Source organism: Taeniopygia guttata, chromosome 5 (assembly GCF_048771995.1).
Source record: "Taeniopygia guttata chromosome 5, bTaeGut7.mat, whole genome shotgun sequence".
Classification (NCBI taxonomy): domain Eukaryota; kingdom Metazoa; phylum Chordata; class Aves; order Passeriformes; family Estrildidae; genus Taeniopygia; species Taeniopygia guttata.
The window spans coordinates 51,102,660-51,127,633 of NC_133030.1; the positions used below are offsets into that span (position 1 = coordinate 51,102,660).

Below are 24,974 nucleotides of genomic sequence, written 5' to 3' on the forward strand. Positions count from 1 at the left end.
TCTCCTGGGTCTTTACTTTGCAGCTTCTCTAACTGGTAAATTAAAAGGGATTTTTTCAGGACGCACTTGTAGGATTTGAACATATTTCTCTACTGGAAAAGTTATTTCATGGAAATAAAAATCTGAAGATAGCTGCACCTTTTTATCCAGTGTTGGGCTTTAAAGAACTTAATAGCCTCTCAGTATTTTTAATGCGTGTGATATTACACAGCTAACAAATAATTTCAGAATTCAGTTACCACAATTAGGAATTTGAAGCAGGTGGCTCAATAATGGGGCTTTTTCATTTCATTTATTAGAAGGGGGAGGAAAAAGCCCAGCAACGCAGAGCTTCATTTATTTTCATCAGCTCCACAGTAAGAGCATGGCAATTTGCAACACCAGAATCATTTCAAGTACAGCTTTGCATACATCATTCATTTCTTTAGTTTTAAAAGCTTCTTATCGTTCAACCAAAATTTGAAAAGATAATTTCCTGTCTAAAGTCCAATCTGGTCTGAGCATCCTGGCTGCTTTTTAACACTATGTTGGCTTTCTTGGTAAGCAGATGGAGTGTCGGTGTTACCGCTGCGTGACCCCCAGGTGAGTGTGACTTTGCCTGCGTGTGCCTGTGCGTAACACATCCGCAAGCAAGAGCCGTGCATGATACCCAGCTCGAAGTTTGCCTCACCTTCCCGTTCGCTAGGAAGAGAGTTTAATTTAATTTCGCTGCCAGTCCCAAGCCTGGCAGCAGAAGCAGCACGCTCCCAGCAGGAGCGTGCAGTGTTTGCAGCAATGCAGCCGCGGGTTGCAGCCCTGCCGCACGCAGGGCGAGGCTGCGGCAGGCTCGGGGCGCGCACCCCGCGCTCCATCCCCGCTCTCCATCCCCGCTCTCCATCCCCGCTCTCCATCCCCGCTCTCCATCCCCGCTCTCCATCCCAGCGCTCCATCCCCGCTCTCCATCCCAGCGCTCCCGGGGGCCCGCACCTCGCGGAGAGCCCCGCTGCCTTTCAGGGAAAGCGGCTCCCGATGCACCGTCGGCCCCGGAGACACTTTGTTGGCTTCTCCACTAACCTGACGTGTTTATGTTGCTTTGAAGAACTTCAAAGCTCTGTTGTTCTTGTGCCAGAATAAAGGGGTTTCACACTGCGTGAAGGGACCTCAATTTCTGCGCGTATCGTGAGGGGTCGGGGCAATGGCTAAAGAAAACATCAAGGAAATGTGGTAATAGTCTAAAGCCAGGTGACAGCTCTTACTGTGCATTAGCAGGTTGCTCAGGTTTAAGTAAAACAGAGGCCTTAAAGTGGCCCCAGGTGCTGCCAGTGGTAGGATTTGCACCCTCAGAGTGTCTCACAATTTAGAGATCAATTCAATGCTGCAACCACAACTGCTGCTGCAGAGCATGAGTGGGTTATTGCTGTCCACTGTCTGAGAACATATAGCCCCTTCTATCCACAGGAATTCCCATCAGAAACCTCCCCCTGGTTCAGAATACAGGCAGAAACTTTGTTTGGAAGCAATCTCTCGGACGCCTTTGAAGCCCCCCTGCACTGTACTATGGGCCCTGCAAAGCTGAACCAGCTTGTGTTTGCTACTGGGCTAAGTGCCCAACAAAGAGCCCCTTACCATGGCAGAGAGAATCTGTTACATATGATACCATATTAAGCAATTAACAGGGTTGTGGGGCTGAGCCTAGTGCCTATCCTCTGCAGTTTAATCATTTCTCTGTTTGCAAGGTTTCTAGCAAATAAGACATGCATGCTCCTCGCATTAGCACATCGACAGTGTCTATGGGAAAGGCAGAGACACAACGTGCACTGCTGATCTGCCCAGGAACAGGGTCATATTGGGCAGTACTAATCAGAGGAGGTGCAGCTTCTCAGCTGACTGCTCCTGTTCCGATTGCACAGTCAGCTGCCTGCAGACAGGATGCCCTCCTGGTAAGACCTTGTCCAAACATGTTTGGCTCCATGTGGAAATTTTGCAATTCTTTGTATGAATATGTACTTGACAGTAAGCATTACTGAAAAGATTCTCCTTTTGCTCAGGTGTTACTGCTTTCAGACGAGGTCAGGAATATTTGTGAGAATTTAAAATAATAATAAAAAAAGGACACATTCTTAGCCTTTAGAAATTGTCTTCTGCAGAGGCACGGGAGGGCTACTCAGCTGCACAGGCAGAGCCTTCAGGGCTGTTTGAACCAGCAGCCTCAACACAGCTCCACCTGCCCTTGCAGTAGGAGGGTGCCTCAGCCCCAGTCTCAGATTCTGCAGCCCCAGGGAGCAGTTGCCTGCCCTTGGATCTCCTCCATGCAGCCACTCCTCCCACTGCTGGCACAGCTATCTGCTCTTTGACAGGAGCTCAACAACCCTGTGTAAAATTGTCCTTTCCCATGCTGGAGGGAACATGAACCCCCTGATGTTTCACTTTAGATTGACACAGTCCACAGTTAACATCACCCCAGGATACTGTATGCTACTTCAGTGTAGCTCACTGCAATACTCAGGGTAATGGAAGGATTACACTGAAAGGGGAACAGTGCAGTTATGAAACTTGGACACTGGATCAGTCCTTTCACATTAAGGTATCTATGAATACCTTATATGCTGAATATCCAGAATAAAGTGAATTAACATGAAGAGGCAAACTCTGTAAACGGACTCATTCTACGTGCAGCCCACACAAAGAGGTAAACAGGGAGCCTCAGAAAGTGAAAGATGCTGTAGAGGATGAAGGAAGACTGTCCAGTGAGCGGAGCACTATTGCAAAAGGAACAGACCCTACTGACTTGAGCTCTGGTCTTAAGGAAACATGGAAGCACCCCGGACCTTTCATTCCCCATGTATAAATGGAGATGATTTTATCAGTCATCTAATGAAATGGTTCCTGAGTATAATTGAAATAGGGGAGATATGTGTCTAAGATAGATGCATGGACAGATGGTTTACAGTCTCATCCTGCCCACCTGCTGCAGAACACAGCTAAGCCTACTACAACTGTGTTATTTGTGAAGCACAGGAACTGCTGGTCCAAAAACCCCAGTGAAAAATGCAATGACAGCAGTAATGAAGGCAGCTCTCACATTTGTACAACAGTTCATATTTCCGACTAGCTAACAATTACTTAAAAAAAATGTAGTTATGTTATTTTTTGGCAGATAAAAACTTGAAATCCTGATGTGATCTATGCTACTGGTCTCTTCCAAACACTGATTGTCTCAGTAAGAAAGCAGACATCAAGACTCTACACTGTGACATGGAGTACATGTGCTCCATCATCTGGACATTGAACTGACTTGCTTACTTTAGAAAGGGAAACACTGACTAGTGCTTAGTTTGTTTCCAGAGTAGAACACTTTTCATTCTTTATGTCATCCTAACGTAGCTACAGCCAGATTCTGCAATGATCTATTTGACAGTAGGGAGTCCCATGAAGTCTACAATAGTTCTTACTGACTTGCATGTCATAAATTTTACCAGAATGATAGAAGACTCACATTCCTTTTGTGATCAATGAAGCATTTCCTTATTAACCAGGGACAGCAGTCCTACCCTTTCTGAAGTTAGTGAGAAATAATACTGCTTCTTATATATTTTTATATGGCCTTATTACTGCTTCCAGTGCATCAGCAATGAGTTAAATATTGGTATTAAAATTGTTTACTGTTGTTGGATGATTTGTTGGTTGCTAGAACCTGGAATGTCATTTCTGGCTATTATTTTGTTATTTTTTCCCCTCAAAATTTAGGAAGAGGAACGTTGTTACAGCCTTGAATTTATCACTAAAAGCTGATGCACAGTGGTGCGATGGAAAGAGGCTGGTTTCATTTAGGCATTCAGAAATTGATATCTAATTATGAAATGAAATGTTAAAACTAGTGGGTGACAGACTGTCTGTAGGCGTGTCCCCTGAGGTGCTCCCTATTTTATTTGTTAATGATCTTTCTTCATTGCACACACTAAGCCAAGCTCTACCAAATACTGCTATAGCACCATTATTTAGCGTAAAAAAAATAAATCACACTATATTTAATAAGTTGCTCATTTAAGCCCTCAATGGTTGGTTCTGTCTTGTGTACAGATACTTATCTCTGTCTATTTCAAATACTAAAGTATTGTTTTTCAATCACAAGATTCTGGCATTGACAAAAGTGAGGTGATGTGGGGTAAATTAATGAACTCAAACTGGTATGACAAGAATTTGCAGGTGACCAAAGACTGAGATCTAATTTTAACTATTCTGCTAGGAAAAGCGTACATGTGTAAAGAAGTGACTGGAGGGAAGATATGCAGCCTCAACCTGGAATTTTAAACTTTTCCTTTTTGAAATGTTCCATTGCTTCTTTCTTTTTTGCCTATCTCCCTTCTTTATTAAATCAGTGTCGAGAGACTACTTCTGTCTGACCTTATATGAATAGAAATGCTCATTACCTTTATGTCTTTGCAGTTATCACTAAACAGAGATTTTATATTCTTTTGTTGTTTTTTTTTGGTGTTTGCTCATTGTTTGTTTTTTTTTTTTGGGGGGGGGGGAGGAAGGTGTTGCTTTGTTTTGTTCTGGGCTTTTTTTTTGGTTTTTTGGTTTTTTTTTTTTTTGTAATCATTGATACATCTCTGATACAGAGAAAGGCATTAGAGAAATGCATTAACAAGTACATGCAGTAGTCTTTTCAGCCTGTGCCACTGGATGGCTCAATGTGTCACAAAAGAAATCTCTATTAGCAGTATAAGTTAAATTCAGTTATTCAGTTTGTGAAGAAACTACTTCTCAAGGAGGATCTGAATATATTATGCTAAAGGTGTGACGATTAGAGCAGCCATGATGGTCATGTTATTGCAAACTGTAAAGTTTCCTTTATCTACAATTCTGTAATGCCATTTTCAAAACCTCTTGTAAAAGATGGATACAAATTCTTCTCTGTGGAAAGCAAAAATGGCCTTGGGAATCTGAGTCTGATTTTGGTACTAAGAAATCAAGAACAGTAGGTAAACACTAACTTGGTGGCTCAAATTTTGCCTATTCATGGACTTGGTAAGAAATGTTGTTATGGCTGCCCCTTACCACTGGCTTAAACATGAACCAAGTTAGGTATATGGTGGAGCATGTGTCTGTGTGTGACATTAAATCATAGAGACACACTTCACAATAGTTCCCTGCTTAGACAAACTCAAAGAGTTTGGTGCTTTTCAGTCTGCAGTACTGACTTCAAAATAGGTAGATAGGACTATTTTTGTTATTTGTACCCTGTTTGTCTCTAGGAAAAGTACTGAAACAACCAAACCCTTTGCAGCTGCTTGCATAAGTTGGCAATAGTTTTTTTTTTACCAGTCTTGATACAGGTCAATAACTCAAATCCAGCCCAAGATTAGAAAGTAAAACTACCCATGTTTCAGGTCCCTGAGTTGTCAAGTCCTGTGTCTTTTGGTTAGTAATGATGTCAGGAAAAAGAAACCAAGTCACCCTTTCCTGTCTTCTTCCATGGATCTTGAAAAACATGATGCAACTTGTTAATAATGCAAGTCTTTATTTAAGATACAGTTTGCTGTACCAGCCTGAAATTTCAGCTGCTCTTTGAATGGTGATGTATTAAATTGTCTGCATTACAAATACGCTTTTGGAACTGCTCTGTCTTTTGTGATAACTGTGTTGGATTCTGAGTCATAAAGGTTATAAAACAGATACAATAGACTATATTCTGCCACAGAGGTGGTGTAGTTCAGCTTGACTGAGTCACTGCTCTGAAGAGAGACAGCACTGATTTTTATGCAGGGTATTGCAAGTCAAGTCTGAAGTGCATTGGCAGAGCTGCATTGTAGCAGGCAAAAAGCTGCTCCTTAACACCCACTTTTACTTATACAACTCACATTTTTCCAGATACTCATCAAATAGCATTCTAAACTACATTTAGATGCAAGTCATCCAGGATAATTTCAAGCAGTGAAAAGGGAACAAGTAAAATTCTGAACCATTATAAATGGTCAACTTGGCAGGTGCCAAGAGTAGCATGTGTGACCATACTAAACAAACTTGGCTGGGAAACTTGAAGTTGGCAAGAATCTTCTACCTGCTGCCTTGTCTGCTTCACTTTCCCTCTTTCCTCAGCTGGAAAAATCTTACTTACTAGAACAGTGGAGATCTTTGCAAGAGACATGTTTTCTTTTTCCTCCTCCTGCCTCTGCTAATCCTTTGCTTTACAATCTCTGCTGATTTGAAAAGGTATTCCAGCTGGCTGTGTCTTCTCTCCAGTAACTCCAGTTTTGTTCTCCTTGCCCTCTTCTGTCTGGACTCTCTGCCCTCTTTGTGCTTTGTCTATTTCCCAACAACTTTTGTGGCCAGAACACCAGGTGCAATTCTCTTCTCCTTGCCACCAGACCAAACCCCTCAGCTGCCCACTCCTACCTGCTGTCATCTCTGTCACTCATCTGTTAAATCCCCAGGCTTCTTTTATTCCTAGGCAAATGTCCCTTCTGGTTCTTTCTTGGAACATCTCCTATGGGTTTTCTGAATATTTCTGTGTGTATATTTCTCATAATAGTTTTGATTTTTTTTGTGTTATTTCCTCTGTTAGTAGGGCACAAGACTATTTCAATGCTATATTTTGTTTATTAGTACCCTGAAAGATTTTGCAGCTCATTATTGATGTGAAACATAAATTCACAATGCATCAAAGGTGAATAAAACACTATTAGATCACCCTTGAATGGTTCATGTTCAATCCAGGATTATATTGCCCTGGTAAAAATGACCACATAAGGGCAGATAGGTTGCTTTGCATTATGCTATCTTGTCAATTTGAAAAAAAAACAAACCTTCATCTAAAAATGGTGTTTTACAAGAAACTTTTCCAATGCTTTATAATAATCTGCATTCCTTACCTTATCCTTAGCTTTCCATTGGGGGAAAAAATAAACCAACAACATTGAGGCTGTGAGTTAAATATGTAATTCTATGAAGAAAATTATCCATATGTCCTTTCAGTCTTTTATGCTTTCCATCTTTTGAATGTTTAGTAGCTAAAGATTATTATACATAATAAACTAAAATCTTAATCAGTAATAAAATTTCAAATATTTCTACCCAGTATATTATACCTGTATTGTGAATTAATTGTTCACAACTGGCTTGCTCTAAAGACCAGGTACGAATGTTTTTCAGAATATTCCTAGGAAAGTACACACCTACATATGCATACCTCTTCCTTTCATTCCCCTTTCTGATTCTAGGATGATATAATAGGTTTTTTTATTTCCAGCAGATGCTCTGAAAATTCAGAGATGTGAAAAACAACATTTGCAAGAAAAGGTTATGTATCCTATCTGACCAATTGCATACAGAAATGGCAAACTTCCATACATATGATTTCCCCTTTCAATTTTCTTATATGAGAACATTTTTGTTGCATCACATTCTGAACATTCCCAAACATAGCCTTTATCTCTTTCATATGACCCAAAAATTGGTCACAAAACAGTTACATTTTGAGCTTAATCTAAACAACAGAACAAAGATATCAGTGCTGAAGTTGCAGCAAGCGTATCTTTAACTGGTTATATAGGACTATATTGTTTCTGGTTATATAGGTTATATTGTTTGGGGCTTTTTAGAATTTCTGGAACAGTTCTGTTTGTTTCTTGATGCCCGGGGTGTAAGTGCTGAGTGCCATACCATGAGGTCTTGATTAAGAGTGAGAGGCAATGTGGCATCTATGTTGAATAGGTACTCCATGATAGCTGACTACAGGAAGGGAGCTTTTCATCCCCAAACAAGTGCTTGAATAACATTCTACACTAGCGGGAGAGAGAGACACCATGTGCACTTTGGGATAATTTAGCTCTGTCTACATGCAGGGTCGAGCAAACAGCACCAATGATTTCATGCCTGAGCCAGGCAGAACAGTCCCTCTGCTAGGAGGCTGTCTCACACAGGAACATTATAAAGTCAAGTAAACAGCAAGTACTCAGGAAACATTTTCAACTTTAAATAAATAACTTAATACAAAGGGTAAAACACCTCATCAGGCAATCTACTCCTTTCAAAAGTAGTTGTGCCCTCTCAAGTTTTTATAACTAGAATTGCAGGCAAAGCAGGCTCTATTTTGGGGCTCTGCAGATAAATTATGTATTAAAAATATGCTCCTACTTTAATGATCATTCTCAAAAGGCTCTTTGAAAATGAAGGAAAAGCAAAGTTTACTTTGGTCAAGGAGATGGGACACAATTCTAAGAAATATTCAAGTATAGGTTATATAAAATTCATGAAGCTGGAATATTTACTCTTTTACCCATCAATCTTGACCCAGCTAAGTTACTTTCATCAGGAGAGATGGAATGTTTTATACTTATAGCCTTTCTAGCAGACAATATAGTATTGACTGTATTGCAGCCAATGTAGCCACTGTGGTGATGAGATACTGTAGTTTTCACATGCTTTCATTAAGTTTGCTGTGAAATGCCATGTTCTCATATTAGTCATCCTCTCTGCTTTATATCTTAGAAGATGTATTTCAAACTGTTTTTAAAGTACATTATTATTCAGCTGTTCTCCAAAATAGACCAATATACATTATAATATGTTTACAAGGTGGCAGTCTTACAATTCAACAATTTAAAACTTACATTCTATCTGACATACCTACAAAATTGTTTCAAATGGCTGTGCTTACTTTTTGGAGCAAGTAGTTCTAAATGAAAAGGTAGATGCCTTCAATTTGATTATTAGCAAGTAAAAGAACATTGGTAGAAATATTGCAGTCAGTATGTTGATATTCCAGGGAGAATGAAAAATGTTTAGTGGACGATTTAGAATACTGTCAATATACAGTGTCATAAAAACTGCTGAACTTGCTTCTTTATTTATATCATTGATGTAGGTTTCATACCATTTAAATATCTTCAAAGCCACGTCATTACTGAAAAATTAGCTGCTTCAACAATAGATGGTAAACACTTTCTTCCTAGTATGCTTCAACCAAATATGAGCTACAGGCAGCTGGGGAGGGACAAAGCTTAGCATCTCCTGTCAAAAAGCATCCTGTCTGCAGGGAATGTGGAACTCGCCACCTCCACCATGAGATATGCAAGGTCATCTTGTGTATGTGTAGATGGAGTCAGATGAGTATGTGAAGGGAAAGGAGATGGAAGAATAGAAAGAAAAGCCAGAAATTTAACCTGTTGTCTGAGTAACAAATCATAAAACAGAGAGCCCATCAGATTCTACACAATTTTTCTCTGCCCTGGTAATTTCACTGTGGCAGAGGACAAAACTGATTATCATGTTTTCCTAGTTGCTACTACTATATTAATTAATTCAATGCTTTCAGCAGATGTCTGCATGAAAATACGGCAACTTAACTTGAAAAAACAGATCTTAAAAACAGAGGTCTTAGGAGGTGAGATAATACTCAAGTAAAACAGTAGTTCTCTGAATAACAGGGCCAGTGCCTGCGATATGGAAAATAAGCAAATGAGACCCTGAGGACAGAAAGAAGATGGAGAGAAGGAGCAGAGTTACAGTGGGTCTCCTGAAGTTGAGGTTGGAAAAGTGCTGAGACTGTGTGTGAAGCTACATGTGTGTTTCTGCAGCTTCTTGAAGCCTTGCATAACTCTTCAGTGAAAAATGTGTTTGCAATTCTCCCCACCTACCATTGGAAAGGAAGCAATTATTAATTTAGTATCAGACAAGAAGCTTCCTAAGTTATCTATGCACATTTGCATCAAGCTATTCTAATGGAATACCTCTCTACAAATATCCAAACAAGTGGCCTTTAAAGCAAAGAGCACCAGTCACACAGAAGACCCTTGCACTAACAGTCCTGCACACTGAAAAGGCAGCAGTCCTGTCTGTGGGACTGCAAACATCCACCATCCTCTCCTGCCTCTGTGCAGCCAGAGGATGCTCTCCTGTCTCCCTTCCATTCATCCTGAGCCTGTGCTGCTGCCAGCACGTGTGACAACCATTGCCAATTGTGACAGTTGTTTTTGTGAAAGGGGACATCTGTCTACATAAAATGATGCTGGGGTCTGCAAACTCATTCACAGAGGACATGAAATAGTCATCAGATGGTAAAAATTACCTTCTTGGTTAAAACACAAACTGCTATCCCAAAAGTGAGAGAGACTCTATCTGACCAACGCTCACCTGAGCCAAGCTGAAGTTTGTAACATGTGTTCAGGGGAACCCTTGTAATTGCTGACAGATGGATCTCCATCTAAAGAGCCTTCCACCTCTACTTACATCTCTCGTGTTTTGAAATATGAATAATAAAAGTTATCTTCTCCACTATACATCAAAAAACAGGAACATGAAATTCTAGAAAAAGGTATCAATATATATTCTAGATGTCTTATCAGTGAGCTTTTTACAAATGCCAATGAAACAGCCCATTGGCTTTGTGGCTCTTCGTAGATGGGGTTGTCTCAGAAGAATATCCACATCAGCCCAAGTCTCTCCTTGACATCCCCTTTCTCCTCTGATTGTTTCTCTAAATCTTTTGCTGTAAGCCTAAAAGCAAAAAAGTTCACTGTACAATTGGTTCCAATTAAGAAAATTAAAGCTATATATTTGTGAGCAAAAATAAAAATGACACAGACAACATTTAAACATTTAAAGCACAAGAATAGTGAATGGGCAGGCAGTTATATTGATTCTTGACAATCTACATTATGTGACATATTTCCAGGGTAAATGCATTAGCAGTTCAAAGTTGCTTTAATTTCTGCATAGAAGCATCATTTTTTTTGTCAGATCACATTTTGTAACACAATATCAATCTTGCTATACCCATGGTCTAGACGGGCTGTAGGGATTCTGCTGTAATTGTGTCAAAAAATGAAATATTCCAAAATCTGACTGACAGCTTGATTACAGTAATGCATGTGACTAAATTCAGGGTGTGCTGGTGTAACAAAGGAGGGAATGTCAGTGGTAATCAACTGTATTTCTGTTAAATTTTGTGGAGCATTTCTTGATCTTAGGTTGGAGTACATTGAAACCAATGAGACACCTAGTGGTAGCACTTTTTTAGTTTCTTAGTGCCATTAGAGAGTGGGGAAAACCAGTTCTTATGCAAATAATGTATTTTGTTACATGTCATGTAAATATGTTGTAGATTAGCATGGTCATGAACACCAACACTATGCAGTACAGTGGCACGACAGGAAGGATTCCATTCTATGCTCAAGTATAGAATAGCAGTTCTGTAAGTACTTTTTCTTCTCCAGACAGATATTTCTGTATAAAAAAAAGCTTGCCAGAAGACAGGCAAGTACAAATGATAATGATTTGCAGTGTTTTGTTTTTAATTTTTATTGTATTACTTCTCATTCCAAGGAAACAGTCAATGACTTCTGCTCCTTTTACTTCCTCAAAGAAAGGTTGTATGAGACAATTAATTCACCAAAAAAACTATTTATATGAATATGGATTAACTTTTGATATTAAAAAAGGATGAAATGTGCTAATTTTCATTAGCTTTTTGTTGTTTTTTTATTTTTTTTTTCTGAACAATGGACTCTTCAGGCAAAAACTGCCGTCTCCAATCTTATAAAAGATCTCAGGTGTTTTAGCATGTAGTTTATAAGTAAAAATATTAACTAAATGATAAATTTTTAGTGCTCCCTCTCATGAAACTGATGGATAAATGCAGATATTATTACCTAGATTCGAATAATTCAAGGTGCCACACAGCATAATTGACTCAAAACTGTGTTCCTTCATGGGTCTGCTGATATCTGCTAACCTGAATATTTTGCCTGCACGTCTCTTCCACAAGTTTTCCTGTCCTTTCAAAAGTCTCCCTTACAACTGCAAAATCCATTCCAGGCCAATATTCTTCCCTTGACCCAGATTTTATTCCCTTTTAACAGTCTGTAACCACTGACTCGTCAGAAACCAGGTTACCTATATTTGTTCTATTTTGGGGAGTGAGGAGACAGGATAGAACAACTAACAAGGCTTTTGAATTTATTTGGTATTTACTGACTGTAGTATCTTTGAACAAATGTTATGTTTTCCTCTGTATCTGGGTAACATTCAGTAAACTTTCCTTCTTGGCAAAGTGTAGTTGATAAAAATATACAAATAAGATGAAATATAATAAAGTGAAAGATAAAAAAAATATATAAAGCTGGCATACTCATTTATTTTCTATGAAAATAATGGAAGAGATTGCTAGAGTAAGTAAAAAGTACATAGTGATTCTTTCTTTTTCCCAACACACAAATACATTTTCAAAAAGTGTACAGAAATATGCTACTTTTTCTATTTTCAAGCAAAAGAGTTAATACTGCATTGTTTAAAAATCCACTGTAGAAAACATATGACAGCTTGGTGACCTTGGAAGTGATAGTGATGTCTTTAAGCAGTGGGAAATACGGAGCTGTAGATAGGGAGTACAAGGCACAGAGCTCTCCCTGTTTGAATCAAAAGAGGGTTTTAAAAAATATAACCTCATTCTTTTGTGCATTTTTCTAGAGCCAAATCACCTTAAGAAATCACTATTTGATCAGGAAGTCCACAGCTAAGTATAAGCTCACCTGATTCAAGAGATTTATATCCTCTGAGCTACAAAGAATAGCAAATAATAAGTTTATAGAATTCTGGTTTCTTATTTAAATAGCATATAATGAAAACACTACTATTTAGCAGAGAAGTGTTTGGAGGTATGCTAACGACCACAAGAAAATTTCAAACCTCCATAATGTGCTTTAATCACCAGCTGGAGATCAAAAGCCACCATGTGATTTTATACAGCATGGGCAGCTTCCAGAACTGCCTTACATGGAAAGAGATCAATGGTAAAATTGGTAGATACAGCAAAGCTTTGCAATAAAAGCGTTTTATGTATCTTGTTCAAAGTATTTAAGTGCCTTTTAGATCACTGATTGAACCATAGACATTATAAAGTGGAACCTTTTAATACCAAAATAAATTTGCAGAGTAAAATTCCATTACAGGAAAAAGCATTGCACTGCAACAGGACAGATAATAATTCTTTCACATGTAATGGAATATAAGAAATGTTTGATGATAAACAAAAGTTCTTTGCATCGTTACAGCTGGATCCTATGCACTGCTGTTTGTGTGCATGTGAGTGAATCTACTGTGTAGGATATACAGTGCCCCCAGATAAAATGCATTTCTACCTATAAATATCACTCTAACTGGGATGGGGGGAGACACTTCACAGTCAAGACAATTCAGTCGTTTAATTTGAGAAAAAACTGCCTATGCATATGAGTTTGGACCTTGACCAAAGAAAACATAGAATGCTTTAGAAACTCATAGAAGTCCTTTAATTTGGATTAATTTAATGCACTTCAAACAAGCTCTTGTCTTAGAAGCTTCAACTTATTTAAAATTATTTCCTTTAACAGCTTCAAATCATGTGTCTGTTAGCATCACAAAACTACCAGGAAAAAAGTGAAACTTCCAATGGATCTCTCTGTGTAGCTTTTCTTTCACAGTGTTTTCATCAATTCTTCTAATACTTCATCCCCTTTCTGTTGAATTATTGGGTACTCTGTAGAGATTGGATCTCTTCTACCCCATATTCCATTCCTCTCTTTAACAAATTAACTATTCTGGGAATGAATACAGATGATATTTTAAAAGAGCTGCAAGATATAAAAATATTTTTCCTGCCTCAGCATCTTAATTTTGAATTTTAAATGTTTTGAAACGTACAATTAATGATGTCTTTTTAATTAATAATATAGAATTAAGAGTCAAGTAAACCAAGTCTTACTTTGAGATTTGTTCCAAATTTCCTTTATCACTTCAAGCTAAACAAACTTTACTTAGCACCTCTGTGTCTGATTCTTCATTTGTAATAAGGGGTAAATATTTATTTTGCTGAAGTGATTCTTTATTACATTCTTTAGGAAATTGACCTTAACAAAGGCCAATATTTTACCTCCCTCCCTTTGGTGAGGAAAACTTAGATGATGGCCTTATCTCAAGAGGAACTTTTTAGACAGATGTGCATTAACTTCACTGAGTAAATAAATACTGATTCATCAAACTGATTAAGTATTCAAAATAACAGTTTCTTATTCACTGCATTCTGAAGGAATTAAAAAACAAAAATTTATATTCCTTCCCAAAAATACAAAAATTAGTCTAACTTGTAAAGACACCTGGAAAGATTGGCAAAACCAGTTTTGTTCCTATCTACCTTTTAACAGCACTCAGATATAACTGGACGTTGTACCGGTCTCCTAAAATACACACAAGCTCCGAGGTTACTGGGTAGATCAGTTTAAATTCTCTTGAAATGTATATTAATGGATAAACAAGACAACTCTGGAGTGCCACACTGATATACTTAGAGAATAGTGATTACTCTTTTAAAGCTTAATAAAAGCACATTAGATGAAAAAAGCCACAGCCTTAATTTAATTTATACAACCACTTTCCTGTGAGGAAAATAGTGTGAAATGTGAATGGGAGGACAAAAAGTAAGTTTGCAGTGAATACATTTTTCCCTTAGTGTCAGTATATTCCCACTGCAGGATAATAATGGGGATATGATGGGAAGTATAATTCCTTGTATACCAGAGCAGGTGTGCAGTGGGTGCATGGCAACAAAAGATACTGAATCAAAAACTTGCTCCTTGGAAAGTGATCATACCACTGCTCTTTTTCAGACTGTTTATGGACTCTGACCATAAGTTTTTTATCAAAATCTTCTGTGGTCTAGTCATTCATGAGTTCTGCAATTTGAGTAAAATATTGTGATGATTTTTTGCTACAGTAACCTTAATCTCTACTTCCATCTGTGGTCCTCAGCCCCCAGTTAGGACAGCTGAGTAGTGCATGTGTACCCTTTTATCAAGTATCCGTGGTGACACAGTCTCTCCATTCATTTTGGAATTGTTTACTAATTTCTTTTTTTACTATTTCTTGTGGTTTTAATGCATTGTGCATGTCATTGTATGGCATGGTGTTTTAGCAATGTATATGCATTTTTCTTCTCATTTTGCAAAGCAGAAAATTAAAGAAGATTGCAGAAAGAGAACATATATTGGAATTATAAGGCATTTAATTCTATAATTTTTCAGAGAACGGAAATGTGAAGAACATAATTTACTTTAGAACTTGAGTACTACATTCTATTAAACTAAAATGTGATTAATATGTAAAAGTGGAATATTTATTAAATTTCCCATTTAATTTTTCTCTATCAGCATCTTAAAATGGTTTCATGATCCCAGTAATTCAATACTAGAGTGGATGGTACTGCAAGTGAAATGCTATCCTGGGTGGTAGTGTTCTTCACTTAGTTCAAACAAACTTTGGGTCTTTCCTATGATCAGTAGTGCCCTAGAACATACAGAACAGCTCAGATTCTTGAACATCTCTAGTAGCACCTAGTATTTCAAAAATACAAATCTAGTATTCTTAATGTAACCCAGGCGGTCAAGGAAATCTATTGTCATGATGAACATACCACAGAATGACAGTTCTTTGTTTGAGGCTGTTTAGTACCTCTAAAACTGCAGCATGTGAAGATGGTGGCCATGAAATCATAATGCCTTTTTAATGGTTTGAAACACCCAGTAAATCAACAAAACAAACTAATTGTCCTTTTATTTTCTTGCCTCATCACCTAAATTCCCTGGTTTGACAGGGAATATTAAATCTTTTGTCTTCTGCCCCTCTCTCTGACTTCACAGCTCGGCAGAATCAGGGGTGGATGTGCGGACATTTGTACCTATGAGAGGAGGAGGAATCACCGTCCCTGGCGGAGTTTAAGGAAAGGTTGGACTTAATGCCCTGGTCTAGTTCACCTGCTGGTGTTCGATCATAGGCTGGATTCGACGACCTTTCCTAAACCTAACTGATCCTGTGGTATCAGCTTGAGAAAGGCCCTCCCAAACTTACCACAGCGTAGGAAACCAAGGTTTCTTGTAACTCTCAAAACTGTTTCACTGAAAAGAGCTGTGAAGCACCAGAACAGGCTGCCCAAGGCAGTGGTGGAGTCACCACCCCTGGAAATGTTCCACACGCATGGATGTGGATCTCAGGCACGGTTTTGCGGTGAACACGGGTGTTAAAGCTCTTCTCCAACCCAACAGACTCCATGACCGCAAAAGACTTCAGCTCCTGAGCGCTCTCGGGCCGCGGTGCCTCTTGGGAAGTGTGGTCCGTGTCGAGCCCTCCTGCGGCTACTTTCTACAGCTATGGACTACACTTCCCAGCAGGCATCGCGACAAGGGAGGGACGGAGGCGGCGGGCAGCGCTCGGCGGACCAATGAGCGCGGGCGGTGCTGGGAGGTGGCGGCGGGGCGGGCGGGCCGCCCGGGGCCGCGGGCAGTGCGGGAATTTCGGAGCGGGAGGCGCAGGAGGTGCTTGGAGCCAGCGGCTGCCTCTGGGTGCAGGTGTTTGCGTTTTTTTTTTTTTAGGAGGCGAATTTTAGGGCACTGTTTCGAATCTGCTTGGCCGTGACGAGCATCCCCGGCCCTTGTGGCGGATTGCGGGCGGTTTTCCCGCATTCCCTTGCGGAGGAGGCCGGTGCTACCGCGGGGCCCGCCCGCGCCTTCTTCCTCCCCGAGGGCAGGGAAGGCCCCTTCCCCTTCTATTCCCCTTCCCCTCCCCTTCCCCTCCCCTCCCTCTCCCGGCCCAAGCCGTGGCCGGCAGGGAGGGAACAGGGGCAGTGGGGCAGCGCTCCCACAGTCTCACCCGTGAGGTCTGGGGACCCGCCGTTCCCTGCTGTGGGCTCGAAAGCGGCCTTAGGTAGCGGCCTATGTTGTTTTACTTCCCGTTTTTTGTTTTTTGGGGTTTTTTTAGCACTAAATCTAGGCGGAGGAGGCTGAATAAAAGCTGTGCTCTGTGTCACTTTAGAGGTTCGTCACTATCTCGGCGTGGCATCACCTTGGCTGGGAGGTGTGCCTAAATTTTGCTTTAAAGTAATTTTTTTTTTTTCATACACGCCTACAAATCAAAAAAACCTGTAATTTTAGGATCAGGGAAGGCCTGGAATGTAAGAATTGAGCTAAGCTAGTTTCTGTCGTTGGTTATGGCTTTTCTTAACTTTCTACTTCTTGCAATTTGACTTCCTTGTTTAAGACTTCAGCAGTTGCAGACAGGGTGAGCTCTGTTTTTCTCTTTGGTTTTCAATTTATGCTTAAGCACTCTAAGAACTATAGACTTTTATTACTTTGTATGGAATCCATGGATCCTTTTTATGGCTAAGAAAAATACAAAAGCTGTTGTGAAGCTTCCTGTAACTATTACTGTGTCAAAGGGCCTGTGCTATCATCTGAAGGAATAAGCTGTCCACTAAATTCTTGGGGGTAATCCCTAAGTGATGTAGGATTCCTGGTGAATTTCAGAGCTGACGATTTTTATACAGTGTGCTAAATTATCAAAAAGCCTTTAAGTGTCTCACTCACATGTATTAGGTATTTGCAGTTGGTGTAGACGTGAGGTGATTTGGAGTGACATGATTTGGTACCTTACAATGATCACTGTTTTTTATTGCAACAACTGAGTGATGATTAAAATTTTCAGGAGAACCTTAAATAACCTTAAAAGAAACTTTAAGAAAAGTAATGTTTTCTTGAGAAAGCAATTTAAAATTAGTAGCACAGTAGTTCCACTTGTAAATGACTTTTTCCTACCTGTGAACAAGCTGCATTCTGAAATACTAAGTTATCTTGGTTTATTCAGCAAAAAAAAAGAAAAAAAAAGGTGTTTCCTTGGTCAGCACTATGGTGCTGTTGTGGTTACATATTTCTCAGTAATTGTGGCCCACCAATGGCATTTATTTTGTCTAAAAATACTTTTTTTCCTTGGGGCAGAACTGTAGTGCTTCCTCTTCTGTGAGTGCCATAAACTGTCCAGTATCTTAATCAGGAACTTAAATTGGAGAGGTTTTCACAGAAAGTCAGGGAATATTTGATTTATGCAAGAAAGTCTTTGTTCACTGTTTACCTCACTTGGTGTGACAAGTCACCAACACATCAGTTATTTTTTGTGTTGCCCCTCCCATGAAACAGCTCTACAGTTTTCAGGAGACTTTAAGTGTCATGTTCTTTCTACCCTACTCATTGAGCAAAAGTTTAGTTTTGTTTTCTCCTCGTCTTATTTTTTTTTTAGGCAGACGTGGATTTCTTGCTTTGACTAATGACCAGTTTTAATGATGCATAGATTTCAGGTCTTGCTGGAACTACCTGCTCATCTGGGAGCACAGGTCGCCAGCATGCCTTCTCTGGGTTAATGAAAATATGTCCTACTAAGATAAACAACTGTAAAAATTACAGTTGCCAGAGAATAAAAGAGGAGGATGAGGAAGCAACCAGTTTGACTTGACACACAGCAGAAATTCCTTCAAAATAAAGTTTCTTTCAGAGTTTTGTCTATAATGAATGGCAACAAGACTTGAGAAGTGGCTATTCATATTTATTCGAAGAGTTCAAGTATTGCTTAAGTAGCAATCGTAGCAGGCAACATTTGTAAAGATAACACCACTGATATGCGGACAATTTTGCATGTGTAGTGCTATCTCAAGTACAGTGTATTCTGTTTCTTCCAAGATGTTTTATTAGGAAGAAGCCTTTGTAGTACTGAGAGGCTTCTGGAGAGAGTTTAGACAAATAGACTTCTGTTATTCATACTTTTTAGTAGGAAAATCTTTGTTTTGAGCACATTTTAGCGACATAAACTGCTGCTGTTTACAATCATGTGCCTTGAATATTGTTCTTGTCAGGCACCTTAGCTAAGTAGGGTCAGGTCTGACACTTGAATGATAGTACAGTACTTGACATCCATGGCACTGTTTCCAAGGACTTTAGCATGATTGCAGGAACTAATGAATTAAACTTCACAATACCTGTGGATGGAAAATACTTCCTTTGTTGATGAAAAGAAGTCTTGAGAGGAAAGTTTAAGATTTTTTTTTTCTTTTTGGAGGGATGGTGGTGGTGAATTTTTAAAAGTGATTTTAGGGAGAAGTAGATGGCTTTATTCCAGTCTGCAGTGTACAGTAGACAGCTCTATGTCATGTTTGTTGATGAAAAAGTTTTCTGACAAACCCCTTGTGTTTGCTGTATTATGATTTGAAAAGCGTATAGAATGATAGAATTTGTAGTAATTTTAATTGCCTTTTTAAATTTTTTTATCGAGTTTTTTTTTCTAGTTCTGTCTTTTCATGTAGAAAATTTCTGCGGTGTCCAGGTGTCTTTGGTGTCAATCAGTAGAAGATATTTGAATGGATTTATCCAAATAAATGTGAAAGCATGTGCAGCCATTGCTTAAATATTTCCTTGGCTAACAGCTTTTTTGCAAGAGATTGAGTGCTTAGTATTGTGCATGCTGCCCATTGCAAGCGATCAGTGTTTGGCACCTATGGCCTACTGATAGTTTGACCAACTTGTAAGTAGGCACAGTGCCATGTTAACAGATGGGTATGAATACAGACAGCCAAGAAACCATGTATGTGTATCTAGTGTATTTGTTAAGGGCAGGGTTCCCAGCTGGGGACGTTCAGACTTATGTCCATTTTGAATTTTTGCTTTTATGGATAAAGGGAAGTTGTCATTAACAATTTTTTTTTTAAATAAATACCTTCAGGCATACAATTATTGACCATGTTAAACAAAATAAGCGGGGGTGTGGAGGAAGAGGGAAGCATCAGCTCTTCCTTTGATACTCTTGAGGAGCTATTTTAAGTAAATTTAATTCCTTTTCAAGCAAGGCTGCTATCGAGAGTCTCAGTATGAATGTCAAAGATGCGCAGTGTATCAATAGGTTTGTTTCACAGGCATACTAGCCTTATTGTAAGAGAGGCTACAAATTTTTCTTTTGTGGGCAACAATCTGTCCAGCATTCAAGCACTTAAGTGCATTTGTCCAACTCTTGCCTGAATTATTTGTAATAACTCAGAGGTCAAGGAGGGGAGGTTCTTCAAGTCCTCTGCATAGTTCTTGTATTGACAATAAATTGTTTCTTAACTTGAGTACAAGTATGCTTATTTTGGATATGTTTCGGTATCCTTTAGATGGCAGTGTGTGTGATCTTGTCCCATTTCTGAGTCACTGGGCAATGCTGCTGATTTTCACACTTTCTTGCCTTATCTGAGTCAGCTTTGGGGCTCTAGACTTCTGGTGTATTTCATTAACACTTCTAATAGTTTCAGTCTGCCCTTTGTTTTAATCCATTTCCGGATTTAGATGTCCTGTGAAGCTGCTTAAAGGTCTGCAGTGATCTTTCTGGCCTGCTCTTGTAAGTGATATCAACATATAGGCTTTTCTACTGCTCTGTTCCTTCTGACACTTTGACACCATTGCATTCTCATTGGTTTTGTCTTATCTGAGCTGGCTGGAATTGTCTTTGGTGCTTGAAAGTCTCATTTTTCTCCTGTAGAAAATCTGGAGGAAGGATCTTCCTCCAAGACAGTAAGCTATGTATCACCTTGAAGATTAAAAAAAGAAAAAGAAAGACAAAGGGATGTAGAGAGGAGTTTCTTGAAGATGCTGTGGATAATAATGTGGATAAAGCTAGTCTGAAAATTTATGTGTAAGGTGTGTCTTGATAGTAGGGAAGAATGTTACTGTATAGAAGTGGTATGGAAAAGTAACACAGAATTAAAACATCTTGTTTTGTGATAATGATAAAGCTTGTAAAATGTAGGTATTGATAAATACTAATATCTTCCTGTGATGTGAGTATTTCATAGAAGTGTTTTGTTGGAGGTTCTTGTTTAGATATAAGTAATGTATTCAGATGTGGTTCCATGACACAAAGTTTCTTCTCAAATTAACAAGGACCCTAAAAAAGAAGAACTTTGGCCTGGAATTATGCACCTTCTTTTCTATATTTATGCGTGTATTGAGTGACTGTGGTTGTCTGGAGACTGCTGGCTGCCAGAGTCCATTACTCTCTGACTAGGTTCTTTTAGATGTTCCATGTACAAAGGATGTAATGTTTAATATATAAATATAAATTTACTTCTTTGAAGATACTTGATGCTGTGTGAGATTTCTGATTTTGGAGAGTGATAGAAAATATACTGAAAACAATACAATTGGTAAGTTACACTTGGCAAAATACAGCAATTTCAATACACAGTTCAGTCACGGTACTGATTCTCATTACTGATCTCTGTAGTATGTGGTTTTTTAGAGCTGAGAGGAACTCCTCCTATTACCACTGAAGACTTGCAGTTTTTCAATATGCAAGTTTAACTCTAGGAAAACTGATGGGCTTTATTTCATGAATTTACTTTTTTCTAAGTTTAGACCCGTGATTTTTTGAGATTGGTAGAATGTGATAGATTCTGAGATCTTTTAGCATGTATTATACAAGGTCTTGTAATAAGTTTCTCTTGTGAAGATTTTTGCTGTCAAATTTTTTTGTGATGCCTGAAAAAATTAGTTGTTTCTCGCATTTAATTCATGCCGATGAAACTGCTTACTGCATTTCTTTTCAAGTATCTTTGTAGTAACAAATTAGGTCTTAAACAACCCATTATTTTTTGTATTTCTAACAGGTTTCTATGTAAAATAAGTTGGATCAAAATGTAACCTATTTTTAAAAAAAATTTTTCCTTCCCTTCACTTTCTCTAGGGAAAATGCCAAATAAGAAAACGGCTGGAAAAAGAGCACCTGCAAAAACGAAACTTGCTGAATTGTTTGGTCTGGGGGAGGTTCTAGCAGATACATCAAGAAAAGAATGGAAATTAGGTGTCCCTGTAGGGCAGGGAGGCTTTGGACGCCTATACCTTGGTAAGTGTAGCTATCTTTGATGATTCTTTAAAATGGAGAATAGATGTTTATCCCTATTCAAAACAATGAAAAGCTGACCCTAAGTTAGAAATATGAAGTGTCTTCACGTGATCTTTTCTACTAGAACCTTAATGGTGTTCGAAAAGAATGACAGAAATAGACAAATGGTCACTTGAAGCACTAGTTTTATGAGTTTCTAGTGATAGTTCATTCTTTTTTTAAAATCAAAATCTTCATTACATTTTAGCCATGGAAAGGAAAGTTTAGTATTTATTTCAATTTGAATTTTCATCTGGCTGAAAGTCTGGAGTTTTGCATGATTGTCTTTATAATTATGAATTCTGAACTGAAGCTGTCAGTGCATATTATCTGGAGGCTACTGATCAGCCAGTACTTGGATTTTTGACTTTGGTATTGCTTTTATTTTTTCATTGCCTCGTGAACTTTTGGCATGCCATATACTTTTTTTAATGTAACCAATGCTAAAAGCAAGGTGTTGAACTTCACAGTTTAGGGCCTCAGTTCAGGTCTTGTTTTGCAATTCTGTTACAAGAAAAACTTCCTAAAGTGAAATTGTCTTCCATACTTAGTATCTCTTTCAGAGACACATTCTTGGACAGATGAACAGATAAGAGAGGTCTTGAGACTTTCCTGCTTCATTGCACCTAGTCATTTTTCAAACAATTCTGAAGGGATAAAAGTTAATGTGATCATTATAATATAGTCTTCCTCATCTTGGGGAAAAGGTTGTGCTGAATTCATACTGAGTTGGAAAACAGGAAAAAAATCTGTCCTGCTTTTAAAATGAACAGACTGCAGCATAAGTGGGTTAAGGAGAAAAAACAGGACCAGTGGGTGGCTTTTTGCCAAAGAAGCTTTCAACTTCTTACTCAGCCTCACTCAGTGAGCTACTAAATTTACTGGAGTTCCAACTCACTCGAATTCCTGCTTTGTTCAAGCCAAAGTTTGCTCTTTGCTTCCCCATCATTTGTACAAAGCTGTGACCCTGACTGTTCCTGCACTTTGTACTTGCCTAGTTCATATCTGTATCTTCTGTCACAAATACCAACAACTTAGTAGCAACAGAAGGTCACTTTTGGATACGTGACATGGCAGCATGGATTTTTTTTCTTCTTTATGTTCACAAATGTGTATGTTTATAATAGTCCTAGAAAGCAAAAGAAACACTGTTGGATAGGAAAAAGTTACTGGATAAAAAAAAGCCTTCCTTTAATAAACTGTCTGTACTCTTCAAAAAGAAAGGAGTATGCAAGAATGCAATATCTGTATTCAGTAGCCTTCATGTATAGAGTGATTCTCTTACCAAAGGCTAAGGTAGTGCTCTATGTTCATGTCAGCACCTAGTTACTTTGTTGTATGTTTGTCAATCCTGCATAACAAGTGAGTGTATGCTGTGACAGTTTCCTCTCCTACTACTAATAAAAGCTTCCTTTTTAACAGCTGATGTTAATTCTTCAAAGTCGGTTGGCAGTGATGCCCCTTATGTTGCAAAAGTGGTAAGAGAGCATTTGAATCTCTACTTCACAATTTGAAAATACTTGTTTTAGAATAGAATGTGTAATTTAAAACATATTCTGAAAATAATGCAATTGCAAAGTGCTGTGTAAAATTAAAGTGTGGGGATACAGAGCAATGCTACTGAGAATTGTGACTCCTATGTATGAGGAGCATCCTAATGGCACATCAGTGGAGTTGAAAAGGATCCATGAAATGGATCAGATTCTGTTTCATTTGCTTCCTATAAACAACACAGATATCACCACATCAATGAAATCTGTCTAGCTTTTGGAGAATTTCTGTGATTCAGCAGTGAGTCTCTGTGAACTGTTGCTCACCACTGGATGTTGATAAACTGACAGATGGCTCGTGACTAGAAACAGCAAAACTTTAACTCCTGAGGTCTCCTCAAAGTTCTTTAAATGTTTTTTCATAAACCACATATGTGTTCTAATTTCTGTTGAACTAAAATAACATTGACATATTTTTTAACCTAATGATTAGAGAGAAAAAAAGCACTGTTGATAGTTTATTTTTAGCCCATTGTAGCAAATAATCAAATTCTTATTACTTGAAATTTTCTTAAGGTGTTAGTCAAAAAAATGTTATTCACTTGGATTTGACTATGTCTTTTCCTAAGGCATATAAGTATTTTTTTCTTAAATTTTGCCAGAGTATTGTGTATAGATATGGTAAGATCTTACAAAGTCTTAGTAAAAAAACAAGGGAATATGGGAATAGTCATAGTAGATCCAGGCCCTTCATTTTCTTGGTGGCAATTCTGTTCCTGCAATAAAAGTAAATACCAGAAAATTGTACAGTGTAAAAGATTAGTTTTCCAGTGCAGTTCAGAAATGCACTGTTTTAACATTTTATTTATTAAGCTGTATGATGATTCTGAAATACCTTGCTGCAGTAGCCAACCACTTTGTGCATATGTTAGTTCTTTTAATATTTGTTCCTGAAACTATAAGGTTAGGTTAAATTAGAGTAAAATACATTTTGTTTAGTATGTGCCTTTAATCTTGGTATTTACATCTGCTGACTAAGGGGAGATTCTAGAATACTGGTTTTGATACTGTCAGACACCCCAAGGTACAGTTTGTGGTGACCCTCCCTCCGAAACGTTTTCCCTTGCTGAAAAAAGCAGTGCTTGCTAAGCAAATGTCAGACTGCCACACTTTCAACATCAATCTGCTGCTGCTGCCTTTGGTGTTTGTGGGCAGGAATTCCAGACAGACCAGGAGCCCCAGCCTGCAGTTGTGTGGTGGCCAGCCTGTCCTCTTAAGGGTGGGGATATCCATTGTGCTTCTGTTTTAGAGGCAGATAACAGCAGTGGCTTCTAATTACTGGCTCCTGCTGAGTTTGGACTGATCTGGAAGCAGAGTGCCATTTAACTTCCCTGAAAGAATCCAGTTTGACTTGCTGGGAAAACCATCAGATATGCATTGTTTATGCTGTGTGTAATTGCTATCACCCTCTTTTCATGAGTTTGAAACCCATCCATCTTCTTCTCTCCACTTTGGGCTGTTACTATAAGAGTCGTCCCAACTTTTGGGTTGCTCCTGTGCTAGATTGACTTTGTTGCAGCATTTTGTATATACCTCCATTGCTAATATCCCAGATGACTATTCACTTTTAATTTTTCTTTCATAATTTTTTCTTTATGGCAATAAAGAGTAGCCCTAGTCTTTGTGTTAGCCTCACAAATGACCCATAACATATTATGCCTCTACAGTATGGTATAACAA

The 24,974-nt window shown here is 38.6% G+C and overlaps 1 protein-coding gene and 1 long non-coding RNA gene across 8 annotated transcripts in view; one reads left to right on the forward strand and one right to left on the reverse strand.

The window, feature by feature from the left end:
- The first annotated feature begins 331 nt into the window (after positions 1 to 331).
- Positions 332 to 24,974, forward strand: part of VRK1 (VRK serine/threonine kinase 1) — a 49,295-nt gene continuing 24,652 nt past the window's right edge. The window contains exons 1-4 of one of the 7 annotated variants that reach the window (XM_030274948.4): positions 16,259 to 16,358; positions 17,047 to 17,067; positions 21,547 to 21,705; positions 23,167 to 23,222. In XM_030274948.4, the coding sequence (XP_030130808.1) occupies positions 21,552 to 21,705; positions 23,167 to 23,222 (210 nt within the window). In that variant the 5' untranslated portion in view covers positions 16,259 to 16,358; positions 17,047 to 17,067; positions 21,547 to 21,551. Of the gene's footprint in view, positions 583 to 16,236; positions 16,359 to 16,384; positions 16,824 to 17,046; positions 17,068 to 21,546; positions 21,706 to 23,166; positions 23,223 to 24,974 lie in introns of those variants that run through there. The other 6 variants (XM_041716881.2, XM_030274947.4, XM_072930387.1 and 3 more) reach the window with 6 other exon arrangements.
- LOC140684335 (uncharacterized) lies at positions 9,826 to 16,235 on the reverse strand. The gene is made up of 2 exons (XR_012056493.1): positions 15,862 to 16,235; positions 9,826 to 10,479 (listed from the first exon to the last, which is right to left on the reverse strand). It is a non-coding gene; the product is annotated as an uncharacterized lncRNA (long non-coding RNA).